This window comes from Electrophorus electricus, chromosome 3, assembly GCF_013358815.1.
Source record: "Electrophorus electricus isolate fEleEle1 chromosome 3, fEleEle1.pri, whole genome shotgun sequence".
Taxonomy (NCBI): Eukaryota; Metazoa; Chordata; class Actinopteri; order Gymnotiformes; family Gymnotidae; genus Electrophorus; species Electrophorus electricus.
In genome coordinates this window covers 17,815,232-17,830,637 of record NC_049537.1, presented here as the reverse complement: position 1 = coordinate 17,830,637, position 15,406 = coordinate 17,815,232, and the positions used below count along the sequence as shown (strand labels likewise).

The following is a 15,406-nucleotide window of genomic DNA, read 5'->3' as shown; positions in this document are numbered from 1 at the left end:
GAGGACCAATTTTTCATGTCTGCTATGATGAGCTTGCTAAATGACATTGTAAACACACCCAGAACGTACTTGCAATTTCTGCTTGAGAATGTAATTTGACACAGAAGTTTACAAAGATTTTTTTTTAAACTAGTTATTACAATGATTACCTACCTTGTTCAATCATGCTGGTCTCAATCACATACTCGATTCCGAATAAGGCATGTACACAAACAGTGAAGTTTATCTACAGCGTTCCATGGCCGGGGGGCTACCAAGCAAAAGTTAACTATTTAGTGATCACAGCCTTGGAAAGGTTTAACTGACAGTTTATTATAGAGTAAATGGTTTTAGCTTGGGACCATATGTTTTACTACTTTCAAAGTGTTCACATAGCACATCCAACATGTGCCAAATTTTGCATGTTGACTGTTGTCAAACCCTCAGTTGGCTCATTTTATAACAATAATTCTTCAAAAACCATTTATCAGGAGATTTATTGGTTGTTTTTATAACCTTTCAATACAGTTTTGGGGAAGAATACACATTCTGCAGAATATCATGTTTAAAAAAACAGCCAAACAAACATAAAACAAGCAGGTTCACAACTATAATCAAATTCATAACAGACACTGGAATTCACCACAAAAATTATAAAACAAACTAAAAATTTATATATTCTGGTTAAGACGAGACTTAAAATAGTCCAGGATATTTTACAAAGGTCGTTGAAGATCTTACTCATGAGATTATGTGCTCAAATGGTTTCTGAGAACATCAATTTTTTTTCTCTTGCCTTCACAAACTACATAACACTGCAAATTCGGGGACTGGATACCTACAACAGAGAAAAACAGCAACTTTAAGCTCTGAAAAACAAAGCCTCAGTTAAAGATGTGGGGGATGGATATTACAAATAATTTTATTGATGTACCATTCTTCTGAAGAAGATAAAACAAGAAATTATGCATTACATACAATGGTACATTTTGGTACATATGGTACTTTTTTTTTTTTGTATCACATGTAGAGTAATGCCATTCAATTTACAACCTGTTAACCTTTAATCCTATCCCCTGCACCTTTAAACAAAGCAAAAACAGTAAATGTGAAAAGTTAGGACCACAAAGCATTAACATATAACAACAAATCAGTAATTAAACACAGTGACTGTTGCAACACGTGAGATGTTACAAAACCATTACTAAATGTTACTAAAACTAAATGCTATGCATTAATGTCCCTGAAAAATATTAAATTATTGTAATCCTCTGTAAAAAAAATCCAACTTTTGTAAAGTTGTAAAGTGTTAATTAGGTGAGGGAGATGGTATTAGGGTGGTGCCAAACACTTACCTTATATTATGTAGGCACAGTCAGTATAAATACTTCTAAAAGTATTTTGTACGATTGAGAGCTCTCTGAGCCAACTGGCCACTTTCATCTGTTATTTTCTCCCAATCGGTCTGGCCCACTACAAACCCAATTGCACGCTTTCTATCTGCATCTTTCTTCTCCTCAAGGTCTGCCCAGCGTACCTAGAAGGGAAAAATACACACATTACTGAAATGTAAAGTTTACTATACATGTATGCAAGCCAACACATTCAAACCTAAACCTAGATGTGAGACAGAACAAATCCAATTACTAAAATTAAATGGAGATGTTGAGTTACTGCAGGTGTATTGTTAGGCACACATTACCCTTTTTTTCCCAGGTTCTGACATTCGACTGGCATAGTCATCTGGAAGCTGAAGGAAATCTTCAATTCCTGACACATCTGTACCACGCTTTCTTTTGCCTCCACCCGCTAGACCATCCAGCTTGTCTTGATAGAAAGAATACCATTAAAGTCATCATCTACTGCACAAAACTATGCTTATTTGCTTTACGCTTATGAATACTATTCAAGATAAACAGAACTTAATTGTAATCTATATTGTCACCATCTCATGTTACTCAGGATTTCTAAATCTGGTATTATATGTATACAATCCTCAGACTACTGCTGAAACCACAATGAGTCTTTTACTTTTGAACACAGGCACACAAAGAATAAAACCAGAAACCACAAAAGTGAATATTAACCAAGCAAACTGATTACCTACCAAGTTTTGCTTCAGAAGTGTCCATCTCCCATTTGCTTTTAGGAAGGTATCCCTGTATTACAGAGAAACACTCCAGCTGTTAAACTTCAGGTGATGGGAAATAAAGGTAGTAGTATGTGACAGAGGAATAGGAGAGGAAGAGAAGGGTTTAGAGATGGTGTAATGATGGATCTTAATGTGAAAAGATGATGGCTTTAAAAGAAATAATAGTTAGTCAGAAACGCAATGACCCATAGTGCAACCTGTACAACAACAACAACAACCACCACCACCACCCCATTTCACACACAGCAAGTAATGAGGCACAACACATCTAATTGGTCAAGAAAATTTATCATCTGAACCACCCCTTTAATTCTGGAGAACCGTGTGTGTGTGTGTGTGTGTGTGTGTGTGTGTGTGTGTGTGTGTGTGTGTGTGTGTGTGTGTGTGTGTGTGTGTGTGTGTGTATATATATATATTTGTGTTTGTGTTTGCGTATATTAAATCAAAAGCAAGGATGGCTAAGGGCCAGTGTGGCTGTTGGTGTTTTTCCATTAAAGTAGTATCACACCCATTTCCACTTGTCTAACCCTATGTGCGCCTATAGTTTTAAGTTCATATATGAACAATTTGTACTTGTTCACTTTAACACTAGTTATCTGAAATTGTACACATAGCACAGTGATCATCCAGGATTCAAATTGAAGTAGACACTTTCATTCAAAAGACATGCATTCACATCTGGGCTTATTTCCACTTTATTTTTGGGGTTTTATAATGTGTATTTTGATGCTGGAGATTTATTTTCAGTCATGCTCTACATTTACTGATTCACCAGGGTCTTGTTTAATAATTTGAACATTTTTCAGCATTTACATGAAATTATTTAGGAGCTACACAGTATTTTCTGCTGGGTGTCCTAGACATCTTCACAGTGCCCAAAATGCACACAGTCATCAGGCAGTATAAATCGAGTGTGCAAGATTTATTTTTTTGCTAAATCACCACAACAATGTTCAACAGCTTACTAAAAGACAATAATATCTTCATTATAGTTTAATTGTTAAAGGCTAAACAATATTAGCTTCATTGCTATCAGGTTAAAAGATTATGCTGGGGAAATACTGTAAATGCTGTAATATTGTAGAGAAATGCTATGCTTTCTCATTTATACTTACAATTTGTAGCAAGATTACAAATTTTTCCAGCAGTGAATGGAAACATCCAGTGATTTGCGATGCAAACATTGTAGCTAGTCCATGCTAGAAGTCAGTGAGCTGTCTCTCAGCTTCCAGCTCATAACTGCACCCAAACAACTCCACATAAACTTCAGTTAAAATAAGCCTCTTCCTTTCCATGACGTCCAATAGTATTGATGATCAAATTATTCACTGGGAAGAGTTTCTATGAATGCATCACTTTTTGCCAAGCAATGTCAAACACATGAGCAACATTTTATCTAGCTTAGAATGCAAAGCACTGTTTTGCTGGGTGCATGGCTATAGCAAACTAAGTGGCAAACCAAATAAGGCAAGTGAGGCATCTACGTTTTCATCTAAATGTAATCTATTTATTGAAACAGCTCCCAATCACACTGCTTGCGCCTGGAAAACACTTGAAGTAATCTGATAGCAGCAGCCCCCCCCCCACTACCATCCCTCAAAGAAAATAGCTTTCTATGGCCAAACAGTAACAACACAATCCAAAAGAGGAGGGTGTCAGGGGTCTATCCAGGAACACTTCTATGTGAGTAATGTGCATATTGTGGTAACTAAAGGCTTGTGTATTTTGTGTTAGGTTATGAAGAAATGTGTTTTTGTACAAAGACGTGAGCAAGCAAATAAATAACATTACTAGAATTCTGTATACATTTTTTAAACATGTCACACAGTTACTTTGATGGTAACTGAATCTTCCATGACCAAATCTGAACTTCTCTTATACCAGAAGCATGTTTTAAAAGGACAGGCACGATGTTGTGGAAATTTACCTAACCCCCCCCCCCCCCCCCCCCCCCCCCCCCCCCCCCCCCCCCCCCCCCCCCCCCCCCCCCCCCCAACAAAAAACACATGTATTCAGCGTGGGATTTCTGGTGAAGGGTTGCATATACACAGCTGAAAATCTGTAAGCAGGTACTTATATTAGTCCTAAGAAATTTTTTGTTGATAGATGTACTGCATTTTATACTGTATTCAATGCCATCAAGTGATTTGTTTGAGTACGCCAGATCTGGCCCGGCCGCCTACTGAATTCCTTTGGTCTTGTACAACATGCAAATGAAAACACAAACATGGCAATACCTTAAACCTTATATGGTTAAGATATAGGAGAGAAGTTTTTTGAGATAGAAGTCAAATATTTTTGATTTTTCAAATTGCAATACATCCTGTATTCTGTATTTTGGAATTTCCAAAACAGGATGTCTGTGCTTTCCTGTACCAATATTGACAAAAAACATTACCAAGTATTAGTTTACTGAGGATTCAGTATCAACTAAAATCGTTATCCGTTTCTCCTTTCATTAACTCCTCCTAGTTGAACATTCACCTCAAATTACTCAGGCACTACACTTTTATTTTCACTAGGTGTGCTAGACATATCCAAAGTGCCCCAAAACCTCTTCAAATGCACACAAAGCCATCAGTCACTATATACTGAGTCTGCAAGATTTTTTTTGCTAAACATCACAAGTGTTTGACACCATAGTAAAAGACAATATCTAATTATAGCTTCATTGTTAAAGGCCTAAATAATATCCGCTTCATTGCTATTAGGCTAAAAGGGTATGCTGGGGGAAATACAGTAATGCTGTACATGCTGTAATACTGTAAAGATATAGTATGCCTTTTCATTTATATTTATAATTTGTAGCAGGATTACACATTTTTCCAGAATTGAATGGAAACATCCAGTGATTTGCAATGCAAATATCATAGCAAGTCAATGCTAAAAAAGTCACTGAATCATCTCTCATCTTCCAGCTCATAACTGCACCCAAACAACTACCCAAACTTCAGCCTAAAATAAGCCTCTTCCTCTCCATAATGTCCAAAAGTATTGGTGATCAAATTATTCACTAAAAACAATGTCCATGACTGCAATCAGTTTCACTAAACAGTGTCACACACATGCTACACTTTATCTGTCTTAGATATCCGATTTGCTGTGCGCATGGCTATAGCTGACTCAGTGGGTAAGCAAATAAGGCAAGTGGGGCATCTACATTTTCATGTGTCCTCTATTTGTGGAAACAAATAATAAATAATGCCAATAATGCTGATCGCACCTGGAAAACACTTAGTGAAGTAATTTGATAGCCCCCATCCCCTTCCACTCCTAACACCTTGGTACCTCTAGATGTCAATTGCTGTCACTCAAAGAAAATAGCTCCTTATGGCCCAATAGCAACCATGGAGTCTAAGAAAGGAGGGTCTCATCATTCTATTCAGGAACACTGCTATGTGAGTAACGTGCATTTTATGGTAACTAAAGGCTTGCATATTTTGTGTTAGATTATGAAGGAAAGGAACGTGCATTTTGTACAAAGATATGAGCAAGCAAATAAAGAACATGTTTAAAATATGTTACACAATTGCTTTGATGGTAATTGAAATTTATATGACAAAAGCATGTTTTAAAAGGACAGCCACAATTCTTGTTAAAATTGACCAAAAATATGGTGTATTTCGGGTTGGATTTCTGATGAATGGTTGTATATAGACAGCGGAAAATTGGTATGCAGATACTTATATTAGTATGTTGACAGATGTGCTGTATTTTAAGAATATTTGATGCCATCAAGCAATTTTTGATTATGTCAGATCAGAGGGTGCAGGTGCAGTAGGAGGTTAAACATGTCCCACAACTGCTCGTTATTGCATTAAATTCTGTTCCATCTAGTCTGAATGACTATCGTCCAGTAGCTCTCACCTCAGTGATTAAGAAGTCTCTAGAAAGACTGGAAGTCATATTTGTTCAATAAAACTTCAAAAATGATCAGATTTCTCCCAGTTTGCTCATCTTGGAAATAATGTTAGAACATTATTTGTAGATTTTATTTTTGCTTTTAATGCAAGTATTCCTGCTAAACTAGTTAATAAGATTAGGACAGTGGGTATAGATAAGGAACTGGATATTAGATTTTTTTTTTTTTTAACAGGCAGACCCAAAATAGTTAAGGTGGGTGGCAGGATATCCTCTACCATTATTCTGAACACTGGACTGCCACAAGGTTGTGTCCTACGTTTGTTACTGTATACGTTGCTCACTCAGGATTGTTTTGCAAGGTACAGTAGCAACTGTTTTTAAATATGTAGATGACAATGCTGTGCTTGGTCTAATAACCAAAGAGGAAGAAACAGCCTACAGAGCAGAGCTGCAAAGCCTAATGAAGTGGAGCAAGCATAATAATATTTGAGCTAAAAATTAATAAAACTAATGAGCTTATTATAGATTTTAGAAAGAAAAAGAAAAATATACACAATGCTCTTGTGATAAAACGGTGAATGTAGAGGTCGTAAAGAAGTATTTGTACATATATCCAAATGATCTGACCTGGGAAGACCATTCTAAGGTTGTGTTTAGCAAGGCACAACAATGAAAGTACCTTGTAAAAAGACTTAGAAGCTTTGGTGAGATTACAAACTGCCTAATTAGATTTTACAGCTGTACCCTAGAAAGTTATTTTATTACAGTATGGGATGGTTGCACCACATGTTCATAACGTAAAGGTCTAGATAAGATTGTGGAGACAGCTGAAGATCTGACTGCTTCACAACTAACATTTAGATCACCTTTACACAACTCTCAGAGCAAAGAATATCCTTGGATCAGAGCAAAGAATATCCTTAGGGAAACCTCTCATCCTACGTTAGTTTTTTACCATTTACCATCAGGAAAACCACCAGGTCTTAGAATCACAAAATTTTAAGCCCAGGACATTAGGATGTTAAAGAGTAATTAGAGAGGAGTGCATCTATTTTGTTGTACATTGGATGTACAATGGTGTATGTACTATGCCTTGATTCAAGGTGTATGTTTTTAATGCTTTAATGCTCATATATATGACAGTGTTGTCATGTAAAGGAAGACATGTCTACAACTTAAATTTTCATTATTTTTGGGCACTTGTGTCTGAAAGACATGACAAACACACTGGTTGAAAAACAAAATAAAATATGTTAGCATTCACATAGCCTCATTGCCATTTCATTTTACAAAGTATCAGCAATTTAGTCAATGACTTCAGATATTTACTATTTGTTTTACTGGACACTACATGGACAAAGGTATTGGAACAAACCCCATAACTACTAAATTCAGGTGTTTCATTAAGTCCCATTGCCACAGGTATATAAAATCAAGCACCTAGTCATGCAGTCTGCCTTTACAAATATTTGTGAAACAATGGTTTGTTTTAAAGAGCTCACTGAATTGAAGTGTGGTACTGTAATAGGATGCCACCATTGCGACAAGTATATGAAATTTCTTCTCTCCTAGATATGCCACAATCAACTATGAATGTATGTGTTTATGAACCACAGTGACACAGCCACAAAATGGCAGACCACATAGTTACAGAGCAAAGTAAGAGTGCACTAAGGCACATAGTGTGTAAAAGACACCAATGCTCTGCTGACTTCCTTTCACATTAGCATGAACACAAAAACTGTGTACCAGGAGCACAATGCCAAGCGTCAGATGGAGTGGAGTAAAGCACATTGCCACTGGACTGGAGCAGTGGAAATGTGTTCAGTGGAGTAATGAATCACACTTCTCTATCAGTCTGATGAACGAATCTGGGTTTGGCAAATAGCAGACTGTCTGAATGCAATGTGCCATTTGTAAAGTGTGGTGGAAGAGGGATAATGCTATGGAATTGTTTTTCATTTGTTGACCTAGGCCCCTTAGTTCTAGTTAAGAGAAACCTTAAGGCTTCAGCATACAAAGACATTTTGTACAATTGTGTGCTTTCAACTTGCTGAAAAGAAAAGGGACCAAATGTTCCCACCATGACTGCCCCAGTGCATAAAGCAAGATCTGTAAATGCATGGTTGGATGAGTTTAGTGTGGATGAACCTGACTAGCCCGCAGAGACCTCAAACTCAAAACACCTTTGGGATGAACTAGACTAGAGATTGCAAGCAAGGTCCTCTTGTCTGACAAATGCTCTTGTAGATGAATAGGGAAAAATTACTTCAAAAAAATCCACTCAAAAATAAATAAATAAATAAATAAATAAAATAAAATAAAATCTCAAGGCACAAACACTGGAGCATGTTTTTTGAAACGCATGGAAAGGTTTCTTCAAAACAAAAACAGAATTGCACAATTATAGCTAGGTCAATTAACCCTTGGTGGTTGACAGACACGCCTGTGCATTTTGTTCAATGTCGCAAAGATATTAATAAAAAACATTGTGAAGCAACATAGAAATATGTTTCAAACACTTCTTGAATCTGTACAACTTGCCCTTTAAATTTTGTCAATAGTAAGAATAATGAGTCTATGAGGGGTTAGATTATAGAGGTTAAATTAGAGGTTAAGATGCACGTCATTTGCCTCTCACCGTGCGATACGTGTGTCATTCAGGTCTTATCCATTTTGCAGTGCGATTGATGAATGTATCGATCTGTGAAACTAACCAGTAAACAATCATGAAATCACCAAAGAGTTTTCAAATGACATCTAGCTAGCCAGCTAGCAAAAATGTCGTGCAACAAGTGTACAGCTGCTGAAGTTGCAGCAATTTTGGTACGCAGTGATGAAGGGAACAGAGCTTTAGAGTCTGAGGGGTTGGAGTCCTTTGATGAAGAAGCATACAAATGTAAAAGATTATTGGTTAAATGAATGTTATTTTACAATGTCACTACAATGGTGGAGATATAGATAGATGGATAGATAGATGGATAGATAGTTTCTGTGCAAAATGTGTGAAAATGGTTTCTAATACGCTTGTAAGGAGTTTTTGACAAAACTGACCATCCATTAGTAAAAGATCATTTTATTCATATATTTTACTTTTTGTGAACTTTCGTAAACTTTGTAAAGGTATGTTTTCACATGAAATGATGCATTTTTAAAATTGGACCTCAAATTTTCAGCTTTACGGCCATATTTGTTTATGCAGTGCTCTAGGTCAAATGGTACAAACGGTAGGAATGGAGCTGAGATTGGTCTGAACATTTTGATATAAAATGTGGGTATCATGCTATAAGTAAGAACCTTTATGTGAATTTAAGAAAAATATGCAACAAAACACCCTTAGACTTAGCCGGGTTGTATGTTTAACTCTGGATGAAAAGGCAATCTCTGTAGTAGAGAATATAGGTGTTTGTCATCGTGTGGCATTTTTCACGTCTCGGTACATTTGGCACACCGCAATACTGGAGCTTTAAAATATAGTTTGACCACCTGCAAAATTGCCTTGCAGAAGTAATGGCAGTCAGTTTAATCACTGACATTTGGAGATGCTTGTCCAATGTGAATGCTTAGCCTTACTGCACACTGGATACATTCCAGAGGCAAAGCCTGTGGTAAACCACATTAAAACACAGCGAGCAGCAACATAAGTAGTACATTTGTGGAGACCTTAGAGAAGACCCCAGATAGGGTGTAAACAGCACTTCTTCAGCAGTTTGGGCACAGACTTACCTTAGAGAGCAAATCATGATCTAGCCCCCTAATGTGAAGTGTAACTGTCATGTGTGTATACCAATTTTATTGTAATGCTGCAACACTACAAGGTACTGAGTACTTTTAATTAGTTTTATGACCAAATTATTAAAATGTGTTCTATAATTTTTGTTACTGCTTATAAGCCATATATTTAAAACATTTTATAGATACATTTTAGCTTTGGTTTTTCCGTTACAATACTCACAAAAGATTTTTAAAGAAAAGTTAATAGCTGTTTTTTCTTAATAGAGAACTATGTGAGTTCAAACACATTGCCTTAACTGGACCTATTTTACTAACTTAAATCTGATCAGATTCAGTATGAACAAATACTTACTATTAAAATACTAGAATCAGGATCCAACTAAAGCTTACCCTAAACTCTCACAATGTGGATTATCCTTCTTCTTTTTCTATCTTCTATCTAACATGCACATGTAATTTAGTCCCCACAAGCAAATGCACAGATAGACTCCAGGTGGTGCTCAAGAACCCACCCTTTTGCTCTCTTACTAGTTAAATGCTTTTTGCAAGATGTTTTTTCTTTTGTAATTTTATATTTTTATTTTTTACATTTTGGCCCATGACATCAGTTCACAATTAAATGTGTTGTAATGCCCAGCAACTGTATTTGAGTTCTAATTCTGCAAGAGCACATAAATCCCTGCCAATCCGCATTAGATTTCCCTCATCACAGCCACTACAGTTGACATTTAAATTTATGGTATTTAACTGATGTTTTTATCCAAAGCAGCTTGCAATTATGAGTGAACATAACTGAGGGCTAAGGTCCTTGCTCAGGGGCCCAACAGTGACAACTTGGCGGTGGTAAGACTTGTAATCGGAAGGTTGCCAGTTCATGTCGAGTATCTTAACCACTTAACCATGGTGTAGCATGTCTCCCTGACCTGCCTGCACTGGTAAGAGCCAAGTGAAGACAAGCTTTGGAATAGTCATCACCGTTGAGAAATTAAACCTCTATTAACACTAAAATGACAGTTCTCAATATTTCTATCTTAAAACCCATAGTGGTCATTTTGCCCATATGCATTATGAACAGTATCTCATCTTCCTACAGCAAAGCCACCAAGACAAGGTGTCAGCACTGTCTAATATAAGATAAAATGACAATTGCAGCACTCGGTGCTTACATCAGGAGGGAGACACAGTGACATACAAGAGGCTGAAATGTACTCCATCCTATTGGATGAAATCTTTGACATTTCATATCAAGAACATGCGTCATTTATAGTGTGACATCAAATGCAAATAGACTCATTCTAGTGTGCAACACTGATACAAGTACTGTACTCTCTTCTCTAGAAGAATGGCCTGGAGCTTGAGCTTATGTGAGGCAAGGCTATGTTGGAGGAAGACAATATGAGTGGCACTCAGAATACATGCTCTCATAGTATTTTCATAGCTAATACCTACTTACATTTCAAGGCAGGATACATACACGCAGTGAGGACGCTGTCTATGTGCACTACAATGTGCACTGTCTGAATCTGGTCCTGGTGGAGGTCTCAAAGTCTAACAAGCATTTTATGTTCAACACTTGTGGAGAAGCTGTATGCATTTTGCACTGGCTTCCCAAAGCCATGCTGCCTTGGTGAAATAGCAGCAGTCTCTGTATCCTGGACAGCATTTTGTGGAGCTCAAGAAGCTGTCAGATACCAGATGGGCCCTGAATGCCCCTCATTGCATTCTGAAATCTGTTATGAAGCTCCTTGATGACATCAGTTAAAGCAATCCACCTAACCCATGCCAAGTGCTAAGATGTATAGAAATTCCATAGACTTCATATTTATTAACTGCCTGGAAATCATCATCATCCCAGTGTTCCAATTGAATGCTCTGTGTAAGCATACTTCACGAATAGTATGTACTAGACATTTCTAGATAGTATGACTGAAGAGTTATTGGCAGATTCAAAGGGGCAACACTGGAAATCCCACTAAATAATTTAGTCCTTCTCCTCGTTAACAGTACACGCCACCTGGGAATGCACCTCAAAATCAGAAGCAAAACATTTTGCAGTAAGCAGAGGTGTACTGTGCTCAGACTCATTGTTTTGTAGCTGGATCGCTAGTTAGCTAGCAAACATCAGTCTGCCCACGCTTTATTCACATAGTAACTTGCACTCAGTAGTAACTGTAAACTTAATTTAACAAAAATATTTTAAACCAAATTGTGTTTAGAAAGGGTTTAAACAGAGTTGTAAGTATCTGTTAAATATATTTTAATTAATTTTCAATTATTAAAATCAATCAGACTTGTTGAGAAGCTTCTCCTGAACCAGGAAGCTATGACCACACATTCAAGCAAGCATTTTCAAACAAGCAACAACAAGTGCCCCACCCCAAGTTTTCAAAAAAAGTAAAAAAAAATTAATAGTGTTACCGAGGATGAAAATAACATTGCATGCCTTGCTTTGCCTAGTAAGCGACTGCGATGTGGGATGCAATAGATACTGAAGAAAAAAAAAAAAAGATTTAATCACCAACTACAAATAGAAGTCTTCACAAAGTAGTATTTTTAAAACCAAAACGTATTGTTTTACATTTCATAAATACATTAGAAATGAATATCAGTAGAAATTGTGTACACTCTTGTTCACCAAAAGTACAAACAGCTCCTAATGTGCTGTTTCCAAAGATTTCACTGCTTAGGCTAAATGTTGTCCATGGAATAATTTAGCACAATTTCAAGAGTCAGTCAAAATACACCAAATACATTAAACTGCTTCTCATCACAATAAACACATTTTGGTTAAACAACTAAAAGACATAAGTTAAATATTCCTATACCCTGAATGCTGCTTTTTACAAAGTATCAACATTTTTACTGCTTGACTGCCAAGACATTTACACCCTCCCCCCTTTTTTTTTTTTTTTTTTTTTTTTTATTTTTTTTTTTTTTTTAAACCCCCCCCCCCCCCAAAAAAACCCCCAAAAAACACACACTAGGGTTATAGTTACGCTTCTACGTATTTGGTTATTGTAGGCTTTATGCAATTTTTGTAGCATGTATCTAGGCTTTCTTGCTTGCACCCATATACTGAAAATGAAACCCTCTCCCCACCCCTCGGTTGGCGGCCACCCACTTAAAACTACACTGCCTGGCCAAAAAAAGGTCACCACCTGGATTTAACTAAGCAAATGGGTAAGAGCCTCCCATTGGATAATTACTGCTTCTCACTTGTTAAACAACCATGTCGAAAGGCAACTCCTATGGTTGTGGAAAAGATGTTAATCTGTTTCAGAAGGGTCAAATTATTGGCATGCATCAAGCAGAGAAAACATCTAAGGAGGTCACTGAAACTACTAAAAGCTGGTTAAGAACTGTCCGACGCATTATTAAAGAGTGGAAGGACAGTGAGGAAACATCTTCGAGGAAGGAATGTGGTCAGAAAAAAACCTTGAATGATCGTGATCGGCGTTCACTAAAATGTGTCTTGAAATCAAATTGTAGAAAAACAAACAGCAGCATAACTCAGGGACATGCTCTTACTTTCACTATTAAACATTTCCACATGCACAATGCGAAGGGAACTCAAGGGATTGGGACTAAGCAGCTGTGTAGCCTTAAGAAAACTACTTGTCAGTGAGGCTAACTGGCAAAATCCACTTCAATTTGCTAGGGAGCATAAAGATTGGAATCTGGAGCAATGGAAGAAGGTCATGTGGTCTGATGACTCCAGATTTACCATGTTCTAGAGTGATGGGTGCATCATGGTAAGAAGAGAAGAGGCTGAAGTGATGCACCGATCATGCCTGGTGCCTACCATACAAGCCTGTGGGGGCAGTGCTATGATCTGGGGTTGCTGCAGTTGGTCAGGTCTAGGTTCAGCAACGTTATGTGCCCAAAGCACGAGGTCAGCTGACTACCTGAATATACTGAATGACCAGGTTATTCCATCAATGGATTTTTTCTTCCCTGATGGCACGAGCATATTCCAAGATGACAATGCCAGGATTCATCAGGCTCAAATTGTGAAAGAGTGGTTCAGGGAGCATGAGATCATTTTCACACATGGATTGGCCACCACAGAGTCCAGACCTGAACCCCATTGAGAATCTTTGAGATGTGTTTGAGAAGACTTTGCACAGTGGTCCAAATCTCCAATCATCAATACAAGATCTTGGGGAAAAATTAACGTAACACTGGACAGAAATAAATGTTGACACTGCAGAAGCTTGTGGAAATTATGCCACAGCGAATGCGTGGCATAATCAAAGCTAAAGGCAGTCCAATGAAATATCAGTGTGTGTGACCTTTTTTTGGCCAGGCAGTGTATATTCCTGCATACCTGGTAACTGTATTGAACAAACAGCAAATTAAAAGAAATCGAATCAGAAAAAAATTGCTACATTGCTTAAAATAAAATCAATAATTCAGAGACATAATTCCACCAACAATCCATATAATTTCATCCGTTTAGCCTATGCTTGCATCAATTAACTTCTATAAAGAAAAAACACAAAAAGCAGCTACTTCCACCTTTTAAACTATTCTTCTGCTTAAGTGAATCTATAGCTCTTCAGATTTTCAAAACTACATTTGAAAAGAACGATCTACCTTTTTTCACAAAACAAGTGCACTTTAATAGTATATCATTAAGTATGTGTATTTCATTGGCAAAATCATTGTTTATAGTTTAATGAATAATTTGAGATAGGTTATTTAACAAAAAAGGTAAGAGTGAATATACATCTGCAATTTATACATTAAATTCAGGAACAGTTTTAGAAGGGGAAACGTTATTAGAATTTAAAGTTACACTTTTTTTCCTGTAATAAATTATACTATTCTCAGAATACAATGCAGACAAGATTTGTAAATTGCTGATATAAATGTAGTCCATCATAGTCTACTTCCTGAGGGTTTTCCCACCCCTAAGATCTCTCAAGCTTCCCTTAAATGTGTCACATATATAAATTAAGATTTTTAAAAATTCATATCTTTGCAATAAGACAGCGTAGAAAGATTGTTAAAAAAATTTTTCCTGAATCTGTGTGACTTGCCCTTTAAATTTTGTGAATGATAATAATAAAGAGCCTATGAGAAATTAGATATAGAGGTTAGAATATAGGTTAACAGAGATGGTGTACATCATCCGCCTCTCACCTTGTGATTCACATGTTCATGTGTCACTCAGGTCTTAGCAATCTATTTGCCATGTGATTGGTGAATTTGTGTGACAATCTATATGAAACTAACCAATAAACAATCATGAAATCACTAAGCATTTACCCTTCACACCAGAAACATTACCTCTCTCATTCAATCAACATCTAGCTAGCCAGCTAGCTAGCTAAAATGTTGTGCAACAAGTGTACAGCTGCTAAAGTTGCAACAATTTTGGAAAGTTGTGACAACGGTAATGGAGCTTTAGAGTCTGTGGGGTTTGATTCCTTCCATGATGATGATTACAAAAATAAAAGAAACTGATGGCTAAAATCAATGTTATTTTACAATATAGTTGTAATAGTGGATTTACTCACATTTAGACACAATGTCTGCTATTAGTTTTGTTTGACAAAACTGACCGTCCATTAGTAATTTGTGCACACACACACACACACACACACACACACACACACGTTCTAAATACTACATACTATATACATATATAATGGTAAGCTTATTTCAAACACC

The 15,406-nt window shown here is 36.8% G+C and overlaps 1 protein-coding gene across 1 annotated transcript in view; it reads right to left on the bottom strand.

Annotated features, from left to right (window-relative positions):
* Positions 1 to 458: 458 nt before the first annotated feature.
* ylpm1 (YLP motif containing 1) overlaps positions 459 to 15,406 on the bottom strand; it is a 29,449-nt gene continuing 14,501 nt past the window's right edge. Inside the window, 4 exon segments of the mRNA XM_027006035.2 lie at positions 459 to 817; positions 1,335 to 1,516; positions 1,682 to 1,806; positions 2,087 to 2,138. Of these exon segments, the coding sequence (XP_026861836.2) occupies positions 1,370 to 1,516; positions 1,682 to 1,806; positions 2,087 to 2,138 (324 nt within the window). The 3' untranslated portion in view covers positions 459 to 817; positions 1,335 to 1,369.